This window comes from Hibiscus syriacus, unplaced genomic scaffold, assembly GCF_006381635.1.
Source record: "Hibiscus syriacus cultivar Baekdansim isolate YM2019G1 unplaced genomic scaffold, ASM638163v2 tig00110548_pilon, whole genome shotgun sequence".
In the NCBI taxonomy this organism is placed as follows: Eukaryota; Viridiplantae; Streptophyta; class Magnoliopsida; order Malvales; family Malvaceae; genus Hibiscus; species Hibiscus syriacus.
Genome location: NW_024062775.1, coordinates 5,793,497 through 5,810,769, shown reverse-complemented (window position 1 = coordinate 5,810,769; position 17,273 = coordinate 5,793,497). Strand labels below are relative to the sequence as shown.

At 34.5% G+C, this 17,273-nt stretch overlaps 3 protein-coding genes and 1 pseudogene across 3 annotated transcripts; 2 read left to right on the top strand and 2 right to left on the bottom strand.

The window, feature by feature from the left end:
• The first annotated feature begins 2,911 nt into the window (after nt 1–2,911).
• LOC120130788 (peptidyl-prolyl cis-trans isomerase FKBP15-1-like) lies at nt 2,912–5,150 on the top strand. Its single transcript, XM_039147946.1, has 6 exons — nt 2,912–3,049; nt 3,210–3,259; nt 3,698–3,760; nt 4,249–4,339; nt 4,461–4,565; nt 5,048–5,150. The coding sequence occupies exons 1-6, from the start codon at nt 2,983–2,985 to the stop codon at nt 5,140–5,142; spliced, it is 471 nt and encodes a 156-aa protein (XP_039003877.1). The 5' UTR covers nt 2,912–2,982; the 3' UTR covers nt 5,143–5,150.
• Nucleotides 5,151–6,196: 1,046 nt separating this feature from the next.
• On the bottom strand, nt 6,197–6,754 carry LOC120130680 (transcription factor bHLH77-like). Its single transcript, XM_039147869.1, has 2 exons — nt 6,338–6,754; nt 6,197–6,253 (listed from the first exon to the last, which is right to left on the bottom strand). The coding sequence occupies exons 1-2, from the start codon at nt 6,752–6,754 to the stop codon at nt 6,197–6,199; spliced, it is 474 nt and encodes a 157-aa protein (XP_039003800.1).
• Nucleotides 6,755–11,981: 5,227 nt separating this feature from the next.
• On the top strand, nt 11,982–13,374 carry LOC120130785 (annotated as a pseudogene).
• Nucleotides 13,375–15,659: 2,285 nt separating this feature from the next.
• On the bottom strand, nt 15,660–16,803 carry LOC120130678 (60S ribosomal protein L32-1-like; the record flags this gene model as incomplete). Its single annotated transcript, XM_039147867.1, has 3 exons — nt 15,660–15,886; nt 15,976–16,157; nt 16,765–16,803. Coding segments are annotated over 3 exons (351 nt in total), but the record flags the coding sequence as incomplete, so codon positions are not given.
• Nucleotides 16,804–17,273: the final 470 nt, after the last annotated feature.

Below are 17,273 nucleotides of genomic sequence, written 5' to 3'. Positions count from 1 at the left end.
TTGTCGGAGGTTCTGTGTAAATTCTTATAAAAAAATCTATATTTTCTAGATATATTTTCTAGATATATTCGATTTCGGCTAATTTATCGGGGGACTTATGCAAATTCTTATAAAATACTCTTATTTTCTAGATATATTCAATTTTAAAACTCCTATTTTTATACTTCTTAATAACAACAAATAACTCAATTTCAATACTTATTTTTTGGGCCCTGCATCCTGCACCTCAGCCACGCCCCTGCAACTTATTTATGGGTATCTTTTTTTTTTTAATTTTGTGCAAATCGCCAAGAAAACAAAATTTGGAACTGAGGAAGGATATTGAGAGAACGACGCGTGGCATAAATGCATGCTTCAAGATCTGGTGATGATTCAGGAACAGCAATGGTACGTAGGTACTTTCTGAATATTTCTGCCATTGCCCATTATACACGCTGTCGCAGATCTGGATGTCCGCGCGATCTCGACCGTCCTATTCAAACATTCAATTATTTCAATATCGGGGCAACGCGGCGGATTCTGAGATACGAAACGTTTACGATGTCGTGAGGGGTATGGCCCCTTGTTGGGTATTGCGACCGCGACGCGTGGATGGAGTTCGTGGTGTCACAGCTGGACCAGATTATTCAGGGTCAAGTTGCATTTTGAGGGGTGCACGCGGTGCGATGCGTTTGGATAGGGTTGAGATTACGTGGCGACGGCGAAGGGGTTAAGGGACGGGGGGATGAGGCATGCGGCGAAACGTGGGATCGATTGGACCCAGTGTGGACCGAAGTTTGAAAGTTTGACGGTAGAGACGCATGGAGGACACGTTGTGAAGGTAGAGAACATCACGACAATCAAAACCGCTTCCAAAGTTGATTCCAGAAAATTTGTACTACAAAAAAGTACGTTATAGTTGTTTGAATTAAACTTCGAAACAGATGAACTGAGGTCAAGTGCATGTCTATTACATTGCCTAACATTAAATTTTGTTATACAATAATCTAATTTAAAGTTAAGAAACTACATAAAATGAATTAAAAATATAATAAAAAGTATAATATTTTTTTATTGAACCGATTTAAAATCTTAATTTTTTTTCTAACATTTTCAGTTAAATTAAAAATGTCATAAAAAACCAGACAGACAATGGCCTATGAAAGGGTTTCACTCATATGCTTTTAACGTGTGGCCACAAATTAAAAATGTCAAAATATATCGTTAATCATGTATTTTAATAAAATTTAAGCTTCACACTTTAAATAAATTTAACATTGCATTTGTTTCACTTAAAAACAATTTAAAAAACGTTTTACGGAAATTATTTATTTTCTTCAAAAATAATAATGATTTAATCAATGTTTGGATCACTAAATTTACAATAGTTTCCATCGTATAGTCATTTTTAAAGATTCTTTTAAAATTTCACAAATATATATTACAACATTTAAGATATCATTAATACAGTATTAGTATTTAATAATATTATTACAAGTGCCAATGTTTTAACAATAAAATTTAACACTATTATTCACAATTGTCGTTGTTTGGATTTGATTTAAGAGTCAAGTTAATGTATATAGGTTAGGGTACCCACACTATTTACTATAGAAGGACATTCGATCGAATCGAGTTGAGTCGAGTCAAAAAACTTCGAGTTATTCAAGTTGGCGAGTCGTATTTTACAACTCGAACTTAACTTGAAATTTTTTTTTGAATCGAGTTGAGTTATTCGAGTTTCTATACTAGTTTTATTATAATTATTTAGAGTATTATGGCAATGGTTTGTTCTAATTTTTTTACTCTCTCTGACCATAATATATATATATTATTCTTTTCACATATAATGTTATTTAATATATCAAATACAGTTTAAAATTATGAAATATATTCATGATGTTATATTTTAAAGAAATTATTTTGAGGGTAAAATATTGATGAGAGTATAAAGAAGTCAAGGAATTAGTGGGAAGAAAGAATTTGCAAAAAATTGTAGTCAAATGACCAAAGTGAGTAAAATACAAAGTTAAGGGACTGAATAAAAAGAGAGTACATTTTTTGAAAAAAGAAGAAGTAAGAATTGAAGTTACGTAGGTATTCTATTGTAGTATATGAACATTTGGTTCAAATTTAGTAAAAACGAACTTCAAATAAAGATGAATTGGAGAAATAAAGAAAATATAAAAAATTTTGAGGGACTAAATTGAAAAATAAAAAATTGCTATCAAAAATAGGAATTGAAAGTACACATGTATTCTATGATGGTTTAGGAGCACGTGTTCAATTTTGGTAAAAATATTTGACTTAAAATGAAGGAGGAATTGAAGGAATAAGGAAACCAATGACTAAATAATAAAATCGTCAAATATTTGTTCAAATTTTTGGTTTTTTGAGTAACTCGAAATTTTAAAATTTCAGTTCGACTCGAATTCGAAAACCGAATTGATAATTCTAGTTGACTTGGATAACTCGAATAACATGAATAACTCGAAATTGAAAAAAATCGACTTTTCAAGTTGAATTATGGAATTTAATCCCTCATGATTTAGTTTGGTATAATATTGTCCATCTATAATATTACAAGTTTAATTTGATAACACTATTCACCATTGCTTTGAACTTATGATCATTTAAAATTTTCAATTAATGATAAATTTACATGTGAGAGAAATATATATATATATATATATAATTAAGCCAACACTTCAGTAGAAAAAACTAGTCTTATTATCAATTTGGTTCGGACTTATTAAAGTTTAGAGATTAAATCTAAATGCTCATCATTGTATAGGGACTAAAATCAGAATTAGACCATTACGAACTTGCAAATTGACATCTGAAACGGCCCTAACCAAACTTCAAGGCCTTGAATGGAGTCCAAGAAGAAAGACCATTTCAGCCCATCTCTCGTCGTTTTCGGAGGTCTGTTAATAAAAATCCGAACATAAAAATTCTACAGTCCGAAGAGAGCTGCGGAGCGAAGAAAAAACTATATTGGAAATGAGGTTCGGCAGCGCGTTGAAGGTTGCTCCGATTCTGCTTCTTCTGGCGATAATTTTCACATTTGGTGAGTTTTCAAATCAAAATCTAGCTAATTATTTATACATACCGTATCGTTGTTTCCAGATCTGATCAATTTTTGGAACTTCTTTTGTGTTTCGATTTAATCTATTTATGTTCCTGACGTTTGATTATCGGCTTCTTCATTATTCGATTCAATTATTCAGTGAATGCCAAGAAGTCAGGCGATGTGACCGAGCTACAGATCGGAGTCAAGGTATGTCTTTAAATATGTTTGAACAGATTTGTGCAAATGCTTTATTTAGTGATTTAATCTGGGGTAAATAGAAAGTTGTAAAACGTGTCTCTCATTAGCTTTAATTTTCTGTTGTGATGTGAAGAAATTTATGATCGTGTCGTTAATTTTCATTTTTCATTATATTATACAAAGTCAATCTTCATTACTAGCATTGTCTTTCATTGCTGCTTCTCTGTGAGCATGAGTCTGTTACTTTGTTTGTGAAATCACAAAAAAAATGAAGATTTTTAAACTCTTAGGCTGTTACCTTATAATTTGATAACTGTATTGTTAATTCCTAGCATTGCCTTTCATGTTTGTTTGTTCATATGATCATAAATTGTTTCATTTTTTCATTCCCGTTGCTTTGTTACTTGCTATCTCATTATCTCTTTTTCTTTTGTACTTTTTTCACAGCATAAGCCCAAATCATGTGAATTTCAAGCTCACAAAGGTGATAGAGTCAAAGTACACTATCGGGTATGTTTGATTCGGCTGGATGTTTACTTTTTGTATTAAAATTGCTTGACACTCAACGAAGTGATGAATATTTGATTTTCGGATTTCCCCCCCTGAAATTTGAGAAATGCATTAGATCATTCTTTTGGATTTTTGAATTTCATAGTAACAAATGAACTATACATTCTTGAGGTTGCTATATGTCAACTGGTTTCAACATCTCGAGCTTGTTCCTTTTGTTGGATTTTGAAAATAGGTGTTGGGTTTAGTAATTTTCTATTTAGTTTTCAGAACGACGGTCCATCGACTTGTATACTTTTGTGGGCATTATGTATTCTCACTAATGGATGTGTCGTTTGATTTTGCTGGGTTTTTTTTTGTCAATTTTTAAGTCATTTGTTTATATTTGGTTATGAACATAGTGCCATTAAAACTTTTATGGTTACAAACTTACAATTAACTGTTTACTAAGACTCTTGGTTTATATATATTGTCATCCCCTTTTGCAGGGGAAACTCACTGATGGAACTGTTTTTGATTCGAGTTTCGAAAGGGGTGACCCGATTGAGTTTGAGCTTGGTAGTGGTCAAGTAATCAAAGGTTTGTTCCCCTTAGCAACCACTCACATCCTTCTGTTAAGATCCAGACGATGACTTGTTCACTTTTATGGCCAGATTGTTGGTTGTTATATGCATGTAGTTGATTGATTTTTGGTTTGCAGGATGGGACCAAGGGCTACTGGGGATGTGCGTGGGTGAAAAACGGAAGTTGAAAATACCTGCAAAGCTTGGTTATGGTGAACATGGTTCACCACCTAAAATCCCTGGTAATTCCTGTGCGGCTGTTGTTCTTTTAATTTTAATGGGAACTACTTAAATGCCTTAAGTTGCTAATGATAGTCAACTGTCCACTGCCTATCTAATCGGATGACTGATGCTATTAAGCAAAACAGCAATACGAAATTGCCTTAAAAAATCATGGCGTAATACCAAAATTTGCTTTAGAATAATCACTTTGGTTTCTTTTTAAAGCATTTTAACCGTTTTATTTTGGTTTCTGGATGAAAACCGTGGCATATGCCACGCCAACACTTAAATACACGTAGCATATGCTACTTGCTACACCAATAATTAAGCATGCATGGTATATGTCGCACCAGTAATTAAGCACGCGTCGAACTTGCAAATCAGTTTTTTATCACATGTGGTGAATGTGCTATGTCAATAACAAGTATTGACATTTAGTAAACTAACGGTTTCCTTAAAGAAGGGTCATAATTGAAATGTTGTGGTTTTGCCAAATTTACAGGCGGAGCAACACTGATATTTGAAACAGAGCTTGTTGCAGTGAATGGGAAGCCATCAAGCGGAGAAGATACAAACGCAAGTGAAGATGAGCTATAAATAATAATTGATAATAGTCTCCGGTTAGATCAGCTTTATCTTTAGATACGTTTGTCTTCATTTTAAAAATGCTAGTGATGGTAAAACCTCATTAGGGTTTCTATCTGGGATTTAGAAAACATATTGTGCTTTCCTTTTTAATAAGCTAAACCATTTTCATCATGATACTTTGTTGCAGAAACTTACTTTTTTGGGTCAATTATGCGTAAATTTCTTTTTTGGTCTCTTTCCCATAAAAAGGTTATAAATTGCTAAATCGGATTTGGTTTTTATTTGTCGCTAGCTGTTATTACATGCCGATTTACAAAATTGGGATAATAGTATATTTAACCTTAGTTTTACTTAATTTTCAACATATTTTTATTTTAATAATTAAACTATAAAATTTTAGTTTAATTATTAGACTTTGGAATCTACTATTTTAAATCATTAATTCCTCAACAGCAATATGTAAAATCTTCACGATTAAATAGACGCAACGATCAACAGGTTGTAACGTCCTTTGAAATTACAATCAGCATGAAACAAAGTCTTCAAACCAGGACCGTTGTCCCATTACAAACATTGCCATGCAGTTCAGGGTTTGGCTGCCCAGAGAAGACCGATGCCGAGGATCTATCCCAAAGTGTTGCTTGATCGAAAAATCTGCAGATGAAACCAGAAAAAACAATGAATTCCAATGATCTTAAAACATTATTCTCAAGAGAAAATGAAATATAAGAGCTTCGACTTACGTTGTTAAAATCCATCCCGGCGCTCACTGAAGCTCGTTTCATCGAGAGGAACTGTCCGCAAAAAGAGATTATCATAAATCAATCGTGTTCCTAAAGAATCCTTAATCACCACAATGTTCATCACTAAAGAATCCAGCACCAGTGATTTTCCGATGATCTGCAATTTGAAAGCAAAACCCATCGTTGATTAAGGTAGGGTTGTTATCTTTAGAGGACCATTTGTAAAGATGTTTTGTTGATTATTGTCAAATAATAATCGGAAACATGATAAAAATAAGTTTCATAACCGATGACTACGACAAGGGCTTTTAGAAATTACCTTACTGCAACCAGGGACCAGATTTTGCAGAATCTTCATTCTCACACTGATTTTCTCTCTGCGGACCTTATTAAGTGAGAAATACAGAATATAGAGAGCCGTTGTTAATGCAACGAAAAACCCAGTGAATACATATGCTTACTCTTTCAGCTAAACTATTGCTGTCAGTGGCTTCTCCCCTTCTCGCTCTAACATGAATATAGTCTTTTGGAGCTTCAGGATGCTTCTTGATATTGTTCTCGTCGCTTTCTGTAGACATGCATCTTTTCTGGGTTGCCGGAGTTTCCTCCGTTCTGGCTTCGGTTACCGCCTTCCTTTTCCTTGAATTCGAAGCTATCAAACCAGGATCAGCATCTGGAATCAGCACGGAGACGGTGGAACCCTCGTGAAAACTGGTCAGCTCCGACATATCCAGTGATGGAGAAATCGATCTCGAGATATGGGAATTTGATGCTGCGGGAGAAGACGCCATTGAACTCAGTGCCGAGTCAAACTGTAAACCGTAATCAGTTGATGTTTCCCGGTAAGGAGCGAGGAAACAATCTTGCGAAATTTCCATGGCAGAAGAGAGGGAGTACCAAGCTGAGATTGGTTCAAAGACCAATGGCGGTGAGGGTGGGGGGATTACTGCATCCAGGAGAAACTGGCTGTCCATTGTAGATGGTTCATTGGTCGAATGTGGAAATCCAGGGAAATGGGGGATTTCGACAACAAAAAGTGCTGAAAAGTTTGATATTTCAACTTTGGCTTCTTGTTTTCCCAAAGGTGAACTTTGAGTTGAAATGGAAGTTTAGTGGGATCAAAAATATGATAGTTCGGTTGTTTAAATAGAAGAGTAGAAAAGGATGATAGGTTTAGTGAAGAAATACTAAGCAGAAATAGAATAAATAATCCAATTATTACAACAACAAATGGAGTTGCAACTAATATTGTGTCAAGTTAATAAGCATGAGATTTTTCAGTTCCAGACTTTAGAATTTTTGTCGGAAAGGTGTCTTTAACGTGCCACGTCAACATCTCTTAATGCCAACCGATGATAACGATCACAACAAAAATGAACTAAAAGTTCTATGGCCAAAATGCAAACACTCTAAAAGTTTGATGACTATTTTTTTAGTTTACCCTTTTTTGATTGAAAGGAAAGCATCAAATTCAGTGGAGGTTTTAGCCAACCCTTGTAACCTCTAATTTATGACAATCACTTTATGGTTTATACAATAAGTAAGAAAGAAACCCGTAATCACCGCCCCCAATGTTTATTTCAAAAGGTTCATACGATCGGAATCGACGTAAAATTTTATGTTAGGGTAAATTTAAACTTATAAAATTTCAGAAATTAAAAATATTTTTAATAAAAAAATTTCAAAAAAATGTAATAATTTTTTATTTTTAAGGAACGATTACTCTCCCCCGTCTTCTCGATTTATCCCTGTATGAGTATTGCTTCTTGTGGCGACTCCAATAAATAGGTTTCGTGGTATGGCTGACTGGCCATCTTCCACAGTGCTATCAAAGTCAAACCCTCTCAACGTTATCTGCTTTGTTTTGATCTTCAATTTTAATGTTTGATCGATCTTTTCCCAATTTTAAGTGGTTCGGATTTTGGCCCAAGCTTTTAAACTTCTAATAATAGTGGAGATATGGGCCTCTATAGCCGCCATTAATAAACCCCCTTGCGCGAGCGAGCTTATGTTTATAAGATGTTCTGTGTTCGGTTTTTACAGGTAACAGAACATCGGCCCTCTTGTTTTCCTTTGCACCCACACATGCTCTTATTCGAATACCAGTCATGCATTAGATTCTCTTTTATTTTCTTTGGATGCCAATAATTCATGCACAGTTCACATGCCCTTTTTCATCATCTTCTTGAAATTTACTTGCCATTGTAATTTTTTTAAACTCTTTTCCTAGTTGTTCTCCATCCTTCATTCTTGGATTTATGCTTGAAAGATTTGACCTTCTAACTTCTGCAGGCATCGTCTTTAGTTTCGTCCACATCCTATTCACCGTACGACGTAGACAACCGGCTCCATCACTCGTCCTCCTCCGAACGAGGATAGACCCGATTTTTGTATCGGACCGTGGATGATTCATAGATGACAAAAGTAAGGAGTCGTAAATAAGGAACGGGAAGAATGGGCCCTATTGAATGGTTTGGTGATTTCTGGTGTTGTGGTCCATCCCCAAAGTCTTCAATGCCAACAGTAACTGCCCTAAGTCACCTACTAAAGCAATGGTAATGCTTCATTTCCTCATCTACATGTAGTCTCCTTAACCTTATTCGAATGTTTGAAGATCGAGTTCTGTTAAAACCGGGTTTACGATGGCGGCCTAAAAGTGATTATACGACCCGAACCGAACCAGACCCAGACCGTGCCTCGAGTTCATTTCATAAAGCATGGTAATGGTGGAAGTATAGAAAGGTCGTTAATGTTGTATATGCCAAATCAAACAAATTGAAACACACCAAAATGGGTCTACCATGTGAGATAGCTCGTAACGTTGCGTAAGTGGAACGCGCATGCTTTGTCTGCCCGCTGCCATAACAGCCTGTAGTCTCCACATGGGCCGATTTGTGACCTATTGTCATATATACTAATAAAATATATTAATTTCATCCAAAGATAACTCTTAATCGTTTAACATTAAACGTTCACACCTCTGATATTCCTGATGCTCGAACTTAAGATCTAAAATAATAATAATAAAAAATTTACCACTAATATCGCTCGGTTTGTAACTTTTTTCTAAATATTATAATTTAGTTATTTTTTTGTAATCACCAAATATTCGATCTATTGATTGACTTATTTTCAAAAATTTTATATTCTAAATTTGATCCTAATTTAAAATAACTTATTAGATTTAATATTTTATATTTAAAAATTGTATGAATTAACTATTCTTTTTAAGAAATTTTATTTTATTTTTTTGGTATAACAATAATTTAAAAACAATTTATTATAATTTTATGGTAAAATATAATTATTCAACGATGTTTTGATCTGTTGGACTAACTTTGCTTGATAATATAATTAGAAAAGATTAAATTTTATTAAACTATTTCAAATTGAAACCAAATAGATAAGAAAATATATAAATTTTCAAAATTAAAATTGTTATTATACTAGTTCGTTTTAGATACGTTTCAATTTTAACGATGAAATAATTGTTTTGCTTGTAATAATATTTAAATTATAGTTTATATATATATATATAAGGGTTTATTGGAATTGATGTGATAAGATAAAAGTGGACAATATAATCGGTACATGTGCCTCTTTTCTTTACGTTTTGGAACTTAATATGAAAGATGTGGATGTTTCAGGTATGACAGTATTAATATACGGTTAAGGAAAGATGTTATCAGAAATATTAATAATTTTTTAACATTTTCGGTAAATTGAACTAAAACATTAGTTTTTCTACCGGAAATGTTAATATTGGACGTTACCTAAAATGTTTAACATTTCCGGTAAAACGTTACTTAAAATGTTATTTTTTTTACAAAAATTTAGGTAGCGAAATTAATATTTTTGATAAAAAAATAATATTTTAGATAACGTTTTATCAAAAATGATAAACAAATATTAATATTTATGGTAAAATATTTTCTTAACTTAATATTAAAGTTGTCGTACATCATAACTACTCACGAATGATAGTGTATTGATGTTGGAATTTATTGGAGAATATAAATATCCTCATAATTGTAACAACCAAAATCATGTAACAGCCCATTGAGGTGACCTACTATTTTAATAAGAAAACGAGTGAATTAGAATGGCTTATGGGATCTTCTCTCCCATCCCCACATAAATGCAAATTCCAATCCATTCTAATGTATGTTATTTACACCATGTAGTGTCCATTTAATCCCTCTAGTTTGTTAAGTTACATTATTGATATACCTAAGACAGTCTACCTATAATAAAACTCATATATATCAACAGGGTCGTGGCTAGGTTATCGGGGACATGTACAAATCCTTAAAAGGGGCCTCTATTTTCTAGATATATTCGATTTCGGGGCAACAATAGTGGTGGTTTTTTGACAAACGCCGCAATAGGTCCATCTATAGTAGCGGTTTTTCAATAAAAGTCGTAACAGTAATGACGTTTTTTTAAAAACGCCGCAATAAGTCCATCTATAGTGGCGTTGTTTTAAAAAACGCCGCAATAAGTCCATCTCGCACCGCCCCATCCACGACACTGTATATCAAGCAATTGAATACGTAGGACATATATGTGTTGTCAATGACGAAAAAAGGATTATAAATATATATTATTTTATATCGATAAAAAAATATTTAAGAAAATGGTTGGAAATTAGAATGTTGCTTTTCTGGCTTTAAAGCCCAACTCTAAGCCAACTTAAACAATCCTTGGAGAGCCCAAACTTAAGCTCTAACGGAGGGCACTGCCATTGTTGAATGCGGCTCCCAAATTCAGTCGACTTAGACCTAATGACAACATAGGCCCAACCACATATTATTCGGCCTGCATTTGAATGATTCTTCTGTGTCTAAAATGTTTATAAAAAGTAGAACAATTTCGTTTACACTTATCGGATCAAATTAAGAAGCCGAAATGAACAGATTGTTATCGATAGAAATAAACGTGTCACGATAGTTGTAGATGATTTTATTTCTTTTAATTGAATAGAGAATTATAGTGGGTGATTAAGTGATCGTTAGTTGATGTAAGATTTTTTTGTTCCCGTAAGGATATAAAAGAGGAATAATTGGAAACGAAGATTTAATCTCCCTCTTAATCTTGATCGAGAGATCTTATAATGATTCTTAGCGTCGGTCTCATATATATATATATATAAAGTATGATATTTATTCATATAATGACATGATAGGTAGACCACGAATAAGATTTGATGTGAATCATAAATATAATATAATTATTGCGTAGAATTATAATTTTAAGAATTTTATAATTTTACAAATTGTACTTGTATTTTTCTTTATTTCTCCCCTCCCAAAAAACGACGGCAACTCATTTTTCCTCCTTGGATATGGAACTTCCTTGAAATCACAAGAGATAAGCGTAAAAAATGGAAAACTTTATGACCAATCCAGGATTTCAGGGCAACACGCCAACACCGTAATAGCTGCGTTACTTTATTACCCAAAACCACTCACCGCCACTCGCGGCAGAAGCAGCCCCACCTTTTTCTAGAAGCACCGCCGCAGCTGATATTTTTAGGGTAAATTGTGCATTTAGTACCTAAACCTAAAGTATAAGTTTTTGTCCATTTTAGTATTTAAATTTTTATTTTTTTTTTCAAAATCATACCTAAGATTTAATTTTTGTTTCATTTTAGTATTTATTCGATAAAGATTTAAAATGTTTAGTACCTAAATTATTTTTGATAAAATTAGTACCTAAATTATTGGTTCTGATATGCTCAAATACCCAAACTTTCAATTCTTTTCAAAACCCAACGTTAAGTTTTTAACAAGATACTAAAATGAAATAAAAACTAAATATTAGATATGCTTTTGGGGAAAAAAATGAAAGTTTAGGTACTAAAATATAACGAAATTGATTATTTAAGTATTAAATGAGTAGTTATCTATTTTAAATCACCCTTATATTTTTCTAATAATTTTTACAAAATATTAATTTAACGCCTAGAAAAACAGCTATAATCCGCCGAAATTGCTCATGTGGCCAAATCCGGTCTCACATAAACGCACCCCTTTGAATCTTGAAAACGTCCTCAGCAAGAAATTTTATTTAATCGAAGAAAACAAAATTGAAACTATTCCTCGCTTATAAATCGTAGCCACCAAGCACCGTCCCCCAAAGCACCGGGAAACAAACAATAAAAACCGACCGGTTTTCTAGTCATCGGTCAGCCTCCGCCATGATCGACGATCAAAAACAACTCAACCGATCTCCACAGCATTCGATAACGACCTTTGATTTAGATAGCTTGGAAATCGTCACGGCTCTCGGACGAGGAGCCAAAGGAGTGGTGTTTCTAGCCAGAGATAACGTGAAGGATGAGATTTTAGCTTTGAAAGTGATATCTCGAGATTCGATCGAGAAGAAGAATGGTAAAGCAGTGAAGAATAGTAATGGAAACGTAGGGAACGAGTATAGAAGAGTTAGTTTTGAACAGGAAGCATTGGGGATGGTTGATCACCAGCTTTTACCACGGCTGCGAGGAGTTTTGGCTACCGATAAAGTCGTCGGTTACGCCATTGATTATTGTCCCGGCCGTGATCTTCATTCTTTGAGGAAGAAACAGACCGAGAATATGTTCTCCGACGATATGATTAGGTGAACAAAATTTACTGCTAAGGCTATATTTTCAGTCTATTTCTTTGTTTGAAATTTAATATGATTTTTTCTTTTAGATTTTATGCAGCGGAATTGGTACTGGCTTTGGAGTATCTTCATAATTTAGGCATTGTTTATCGAGATTTGAAGCCTGAAAATATCATGATTCAAGAAAATGGACATATCATGCTTGTAGATTTCGATCTTTCCACGAAACTCTCTCCAAGATCACCCGACAAATCAATGCCTCTCAACTCGGTCTATTCAAGCCCACCTGACTCGGTCAAGAAAAAGCGGCTATTTCCGTTTATTAGGTGCTGTAACTCGGGAATATCTCCGGACGACGCGGAATCTCCAGCAAGCGTCAATCCGGATTGTACCGAGTCAGACTCGGCAGAGAAATCAAACTCATTCGTCGGAACAGAGGAGTACGTGGCGCCAGAAATCGTATCAGGTAAAGGTCACGATTTTGCCGTTGATTGGTGGTCACTGGGGATCGTCCTCCACGAAATGCTGTATGGAACGACGCCGTTTAAGGGATCGAACAGGAAGGGAACTTTTCACCAGATTTTAACGAAACCGCCGGAACTCGTCGGCGAACGGACGTCGTTGAGGCACTTGATAAGAAAATTATTAGAGAAAGATCCAAAGCGAAGGATCACGGTGGACGGAATCAAGGAGCACGATTATTTTAAGGGAATCGATTGGCATCTGATCCTGCGGATCCATTCAATGTCGAGTCATTCGTTCAAGAGGTGTTCGCAGACGGCGGTGAGAAGAACAATGAAGGCAGACACGGTGAGAATGATTCAGGGAATTTAAACAACAATGAATGCAAATTCCATCGTCCCGAAGATAATCAATTCTCTGTTTTCTAACTTCTCTTACAACAGTAATCATTATTATTTGTTGTTTCTTTTAATTATAATATAGATTACTAAGAAACATCAATCGAATTATACATGCATATTTTTCGTATACTCTGTTTGTGTGACGTCACTACTGAAGTCACGTTAATGGTTTATTCTGTTCGTATGACGTCGTTACTGATGTCACGCTATTGGTTACTTCGATTTAATCGGTTGAATAAATAAAATAAAGTAAGAAATCTGATGGGTAAATCATATTATATTATTTAAAAATGAAATAAAATGATAGTCGAGGGATTTTTCTAAAGTATTGAAAAAACGTGTGAATCAGTATTTTCGCGCCAATCCTGGGACTATGCTCTGTTCTATATTGGGATGGCAAACGGGCGGTTCGGGTGCGGATACTCCATCTCCATCCTATACCCACCTAATATTTTTTAATCTACCATCGCCCACCACTCATGATGGGTACAAATTTTTAAATCCATACCCACCCATGCGGGTACATTTTCAAATCCATCCCCATACCCACTACCCACTAGCGACATACCCATCTAGACCCGCCTGACAGCAAACTAATAGGATGTTAGAGTTGGTTCCCAGACAATTCGTGATAGGGTAGCAGCGCATGCTTCAATTTGTCAGAGGAGTGGTTCTACGAATGTTATGGAGACAGATTGTAGGGAGCATGTAGTCGCAGAGCTGGATTGTTGAGTTGCTTTCGATGTTAATGCTCATAGTGCGCCTAATATGGGTTTTGAGGGGCTAAAGAACATGGAAACTGCTGCTTTTGATGTTAATGCTTATAGTACGACTAATTTGTGTTTGTATGGGCAGCATGGGCTAAAGAACATGAAAGTGACGTGGTTAGTGGGATTATGGGTTTAATCAAAGAGCCGAATATTTCCCTAATTAAAGACCAGATTAAAGACTAAATATCCTTAATATTTGGTTAAATTATATGTTTATATTATACAATATTAAAATTTATAAATTAGTCTCTAAAATTACACCTAAATTCATTATGGTCCAAAATTTAATAGATATTTAGTTAGGCGGGCGGATGTGGGGCGGGCAGATGCGGGGCGGGCGGATGCGGGGCGGGTAATGTCTCAAACCCATTACCCACCCACCACCCACGACGGGTACCACTTTATAAATCCACACCCGCCCACTACCCGCTAAAATTATACCCATCCCCGCTCCAATTGGAGCGGATACGGTGCGGAATCCACGAAACTGTACCCGTTTGACATCCCTAGTTCTATACTTCTATTGGCTGACGCCTTGCAATTTGAAAAATAAATGTTACTGTTATTTTACATATTAAAATATAGAGAAAAAATTAGAGATAATAATCACAAAAACACTCATACAGAAATAAAATATTAAACCTAAGCATATGAAGAAAAATAAAACTTTCCATTAAGAATGAAGACTAAATCAAAACCTAAAAACTTTTATAAAATTTCTTTGTCTCTGTCGAATGAGACACTTTACATAGTGAAAAAGGAGTGGAGAGTGAACCAAACAATATGACAGGCTGCTTCACTACACAATTTTCATTACATCGATAAAAAACCTTTTATCAAAAGAAGGTATTTGACTAAAGATAAACTAATCAGAAAATAAATGTAGCGATTGCTTTTTTGCGAGAACCAAAATGATCAAAACCTAAAAACTTTTATAAAATTTCTTGTCTCTGTCGAATGAGACACTTTACATAGTGAAAAAGGAGTGGAGAGTGAACCAAACAATATGACAGGCTGCTTCACTACACAATTTCTTACATCGATAAAAAACCTTTTATCAAAAGAAGGTATTTGACTAAAGATAAACTAATCAGAAAATAAATGTAGCGATTGTTTTTTTGCGAGAACCAAAATGACAGCAAAGGTATGCGAAAACATTCCAAAAACCATAAGGATCGTGCCACAAGAGCAGAGAAAACGCATGTCACAAAAGCAGAAAAAAACGTGTAACAAAGACAGAGATTCTTATTCAAAATTAAAAACTCGAGAAAACAAGAAAATAAAGGAGATAATATAAAAAAACAAGATAACTAATAATCTCCGACGGTCGACAACCACTATTAAGATTGATGTTGCCGCTGACTAAATAAAAATAAAAAAGAAATAAGAAGAAGACACCCTCAAATCAATCTTCTTTTATCTGTTTAAGACATAATTTCTGCATGCATAACTAAGCACGTGCTCCGAACGGGTTTGTAGTTCTAACTATACCCTACCTTCTTATTGGGTGGTGGGTGTTTTCATCGTTAAATAAAAACATGCAATTCAAGAGAAACAAACCGTTTGAGAATATCCTCAACTCACTAAACGATCAAATATGGTAATGAAAAGCAAAACCAACATTCAAGATGGATCAGTCATTCACTCGTCCTCTTGGCTGCGCAACCTAGCCAATTTGTTGGTCACAACAACATCCAGCTGTGCGGCGCGCTCGACTATTTCCTTCCTCTTCTTCGTTGAAACGTCATGGGCTATCTCAGCACAGTATGGCCTGATAACGCATCAACAATCAGAAACAAGCAGGAAAATGTTGATCTACAATATGTGGTAGTAAGAGAGAATAAATTATGCACGCCATACCTGTTGTGCATCATGAGAAGCTCAAGCTCTTGGACATTATGCACAACAAACTTCTTAAACCCATTGGGAAGATAGTGGCGAGTCTTCTTGTCTGAGCCATAACCGATATTCGGCATTAGAGTGCATCCTTTGAACTTCCTTCTAACACGGGAGTCAATACCCTTGGGCCTTCTCCAGTTTTCCTGCCAAAACACAAACCTTTTTATTTATCAAATCGATAATCGAGACAACAACTGGCAATGACACATGATATGTTGTACAACATTAGACAAAATGATTTCAGCCATTTGAGCATCTTTCACCATGTAATTCTAGTTAGGTTTCACTTTCTGGTTTTTGCAACTTTTTTTCACAGGGGAGATAAATAAAATACCAAGAAACATGAACCAACAAACAAAACATTGTATGAAACTAGGGCCATAGAGAATGAAAAACTGGAAACCTACATCTAGAAGATGTGCGACACCGATTTATAAATATCATTTGACTAATCCCCCATTCTCTCGTTCAACGAATATGAATGAACAGAATTAAAGCTCTCAAATGATTCCAAGTCCAGTATCAGTCCAGTTATCGATTATTACAATTAAAAAACCTTTACATGATAATCAACTTAAGGCGTACATAAAATATTAACTCAGCTTTTGAATTAGAAATGTATTTCGAAGTTAACATTATCATAGACCTGCCCTTAGTAACAAGTCCTAAATCACAAAATTGAAGTAAGAAATCCGAAAAATATAGATTAAACACAATGCAAAGCCTATAAGAAAGAAGATTAAAAAAAACCTTGACGGAGATCTTGCGGTCACTTTGAGGCCTCTTGAACAGTTAATATAGATTGAAAAGTTAGGTTTGTAAGGTGTATTGTTAATAATCTAAGAAAATTCATAATACATGTAACATCCTCAATACCGGGTTAGTGACTAAATTGTAAAATTTTAGAATTTGGTGATTAAAGTAGAATAGTTGAATAGTTCAATGATTTATTTGGAAATATTTCCTGAAAGTTTATAGTAATTATCAAATGAAGTAAAAGACAAATTAGTCATTTGACATGAAAGATATTTTTCCCCTTCAATAGAAGAGAAACATGTAGGGGGAAGAGAAGTAGCTGGAAAACTCTCTTCTTCTTCTTCTTCTTTTCTTCTTCTCCAACGTGAAGCACCAAGCAAAGGTAAGTTTTCTAATTAGTTGATTATTTGTTAATTTTAAGTATGAGTTTTGATCCTTAAGTGATACTTAAGCTTAAGAAAAGCTTAAGTTGTCTTAAAATCAAAAGAAGAAGAAGTTATGAA

Bases quoted from the DNA above. Each gene is read 5' to 3' on its own strand.
- LOC120130680 (XM_039147869.1), bottom strand. From the start codon at position 6,754: ATGGAAATTTCGCAAGATTGTTTCCTCGCTCCTTACCGGGAAACATCA. The intron at 6,254-6,337 runs GTAAGCATATGT...TAAGGTCCGCAG, and splicing joins GCAATAGTTTAGCTGAAAGA to AGAGAAAATCAGTGTGAGAA.
- LOC120130788 (XM_039147946.1), top strand. From the start codon at position 2,983: ATGAGGTTCGGCAGCGCGTTGAAGGTTGCTCCGATTCTGCTTCTTCTG. The intron at 3,260-3,697 runs GTATGTCTTTAA...CTTTTTTCACAG, and splicing joins AGCTACAGATCGGAGTCAAG to CATAAGCCCAAATCATGTGA. The intron at 3,761-4,248 runs GTATGTTTGATT...CCCCTTTTGCAG, and splicing joins GAGTCAAAGTACACTATCGG to GGGAAACTCACTGATGGAAC.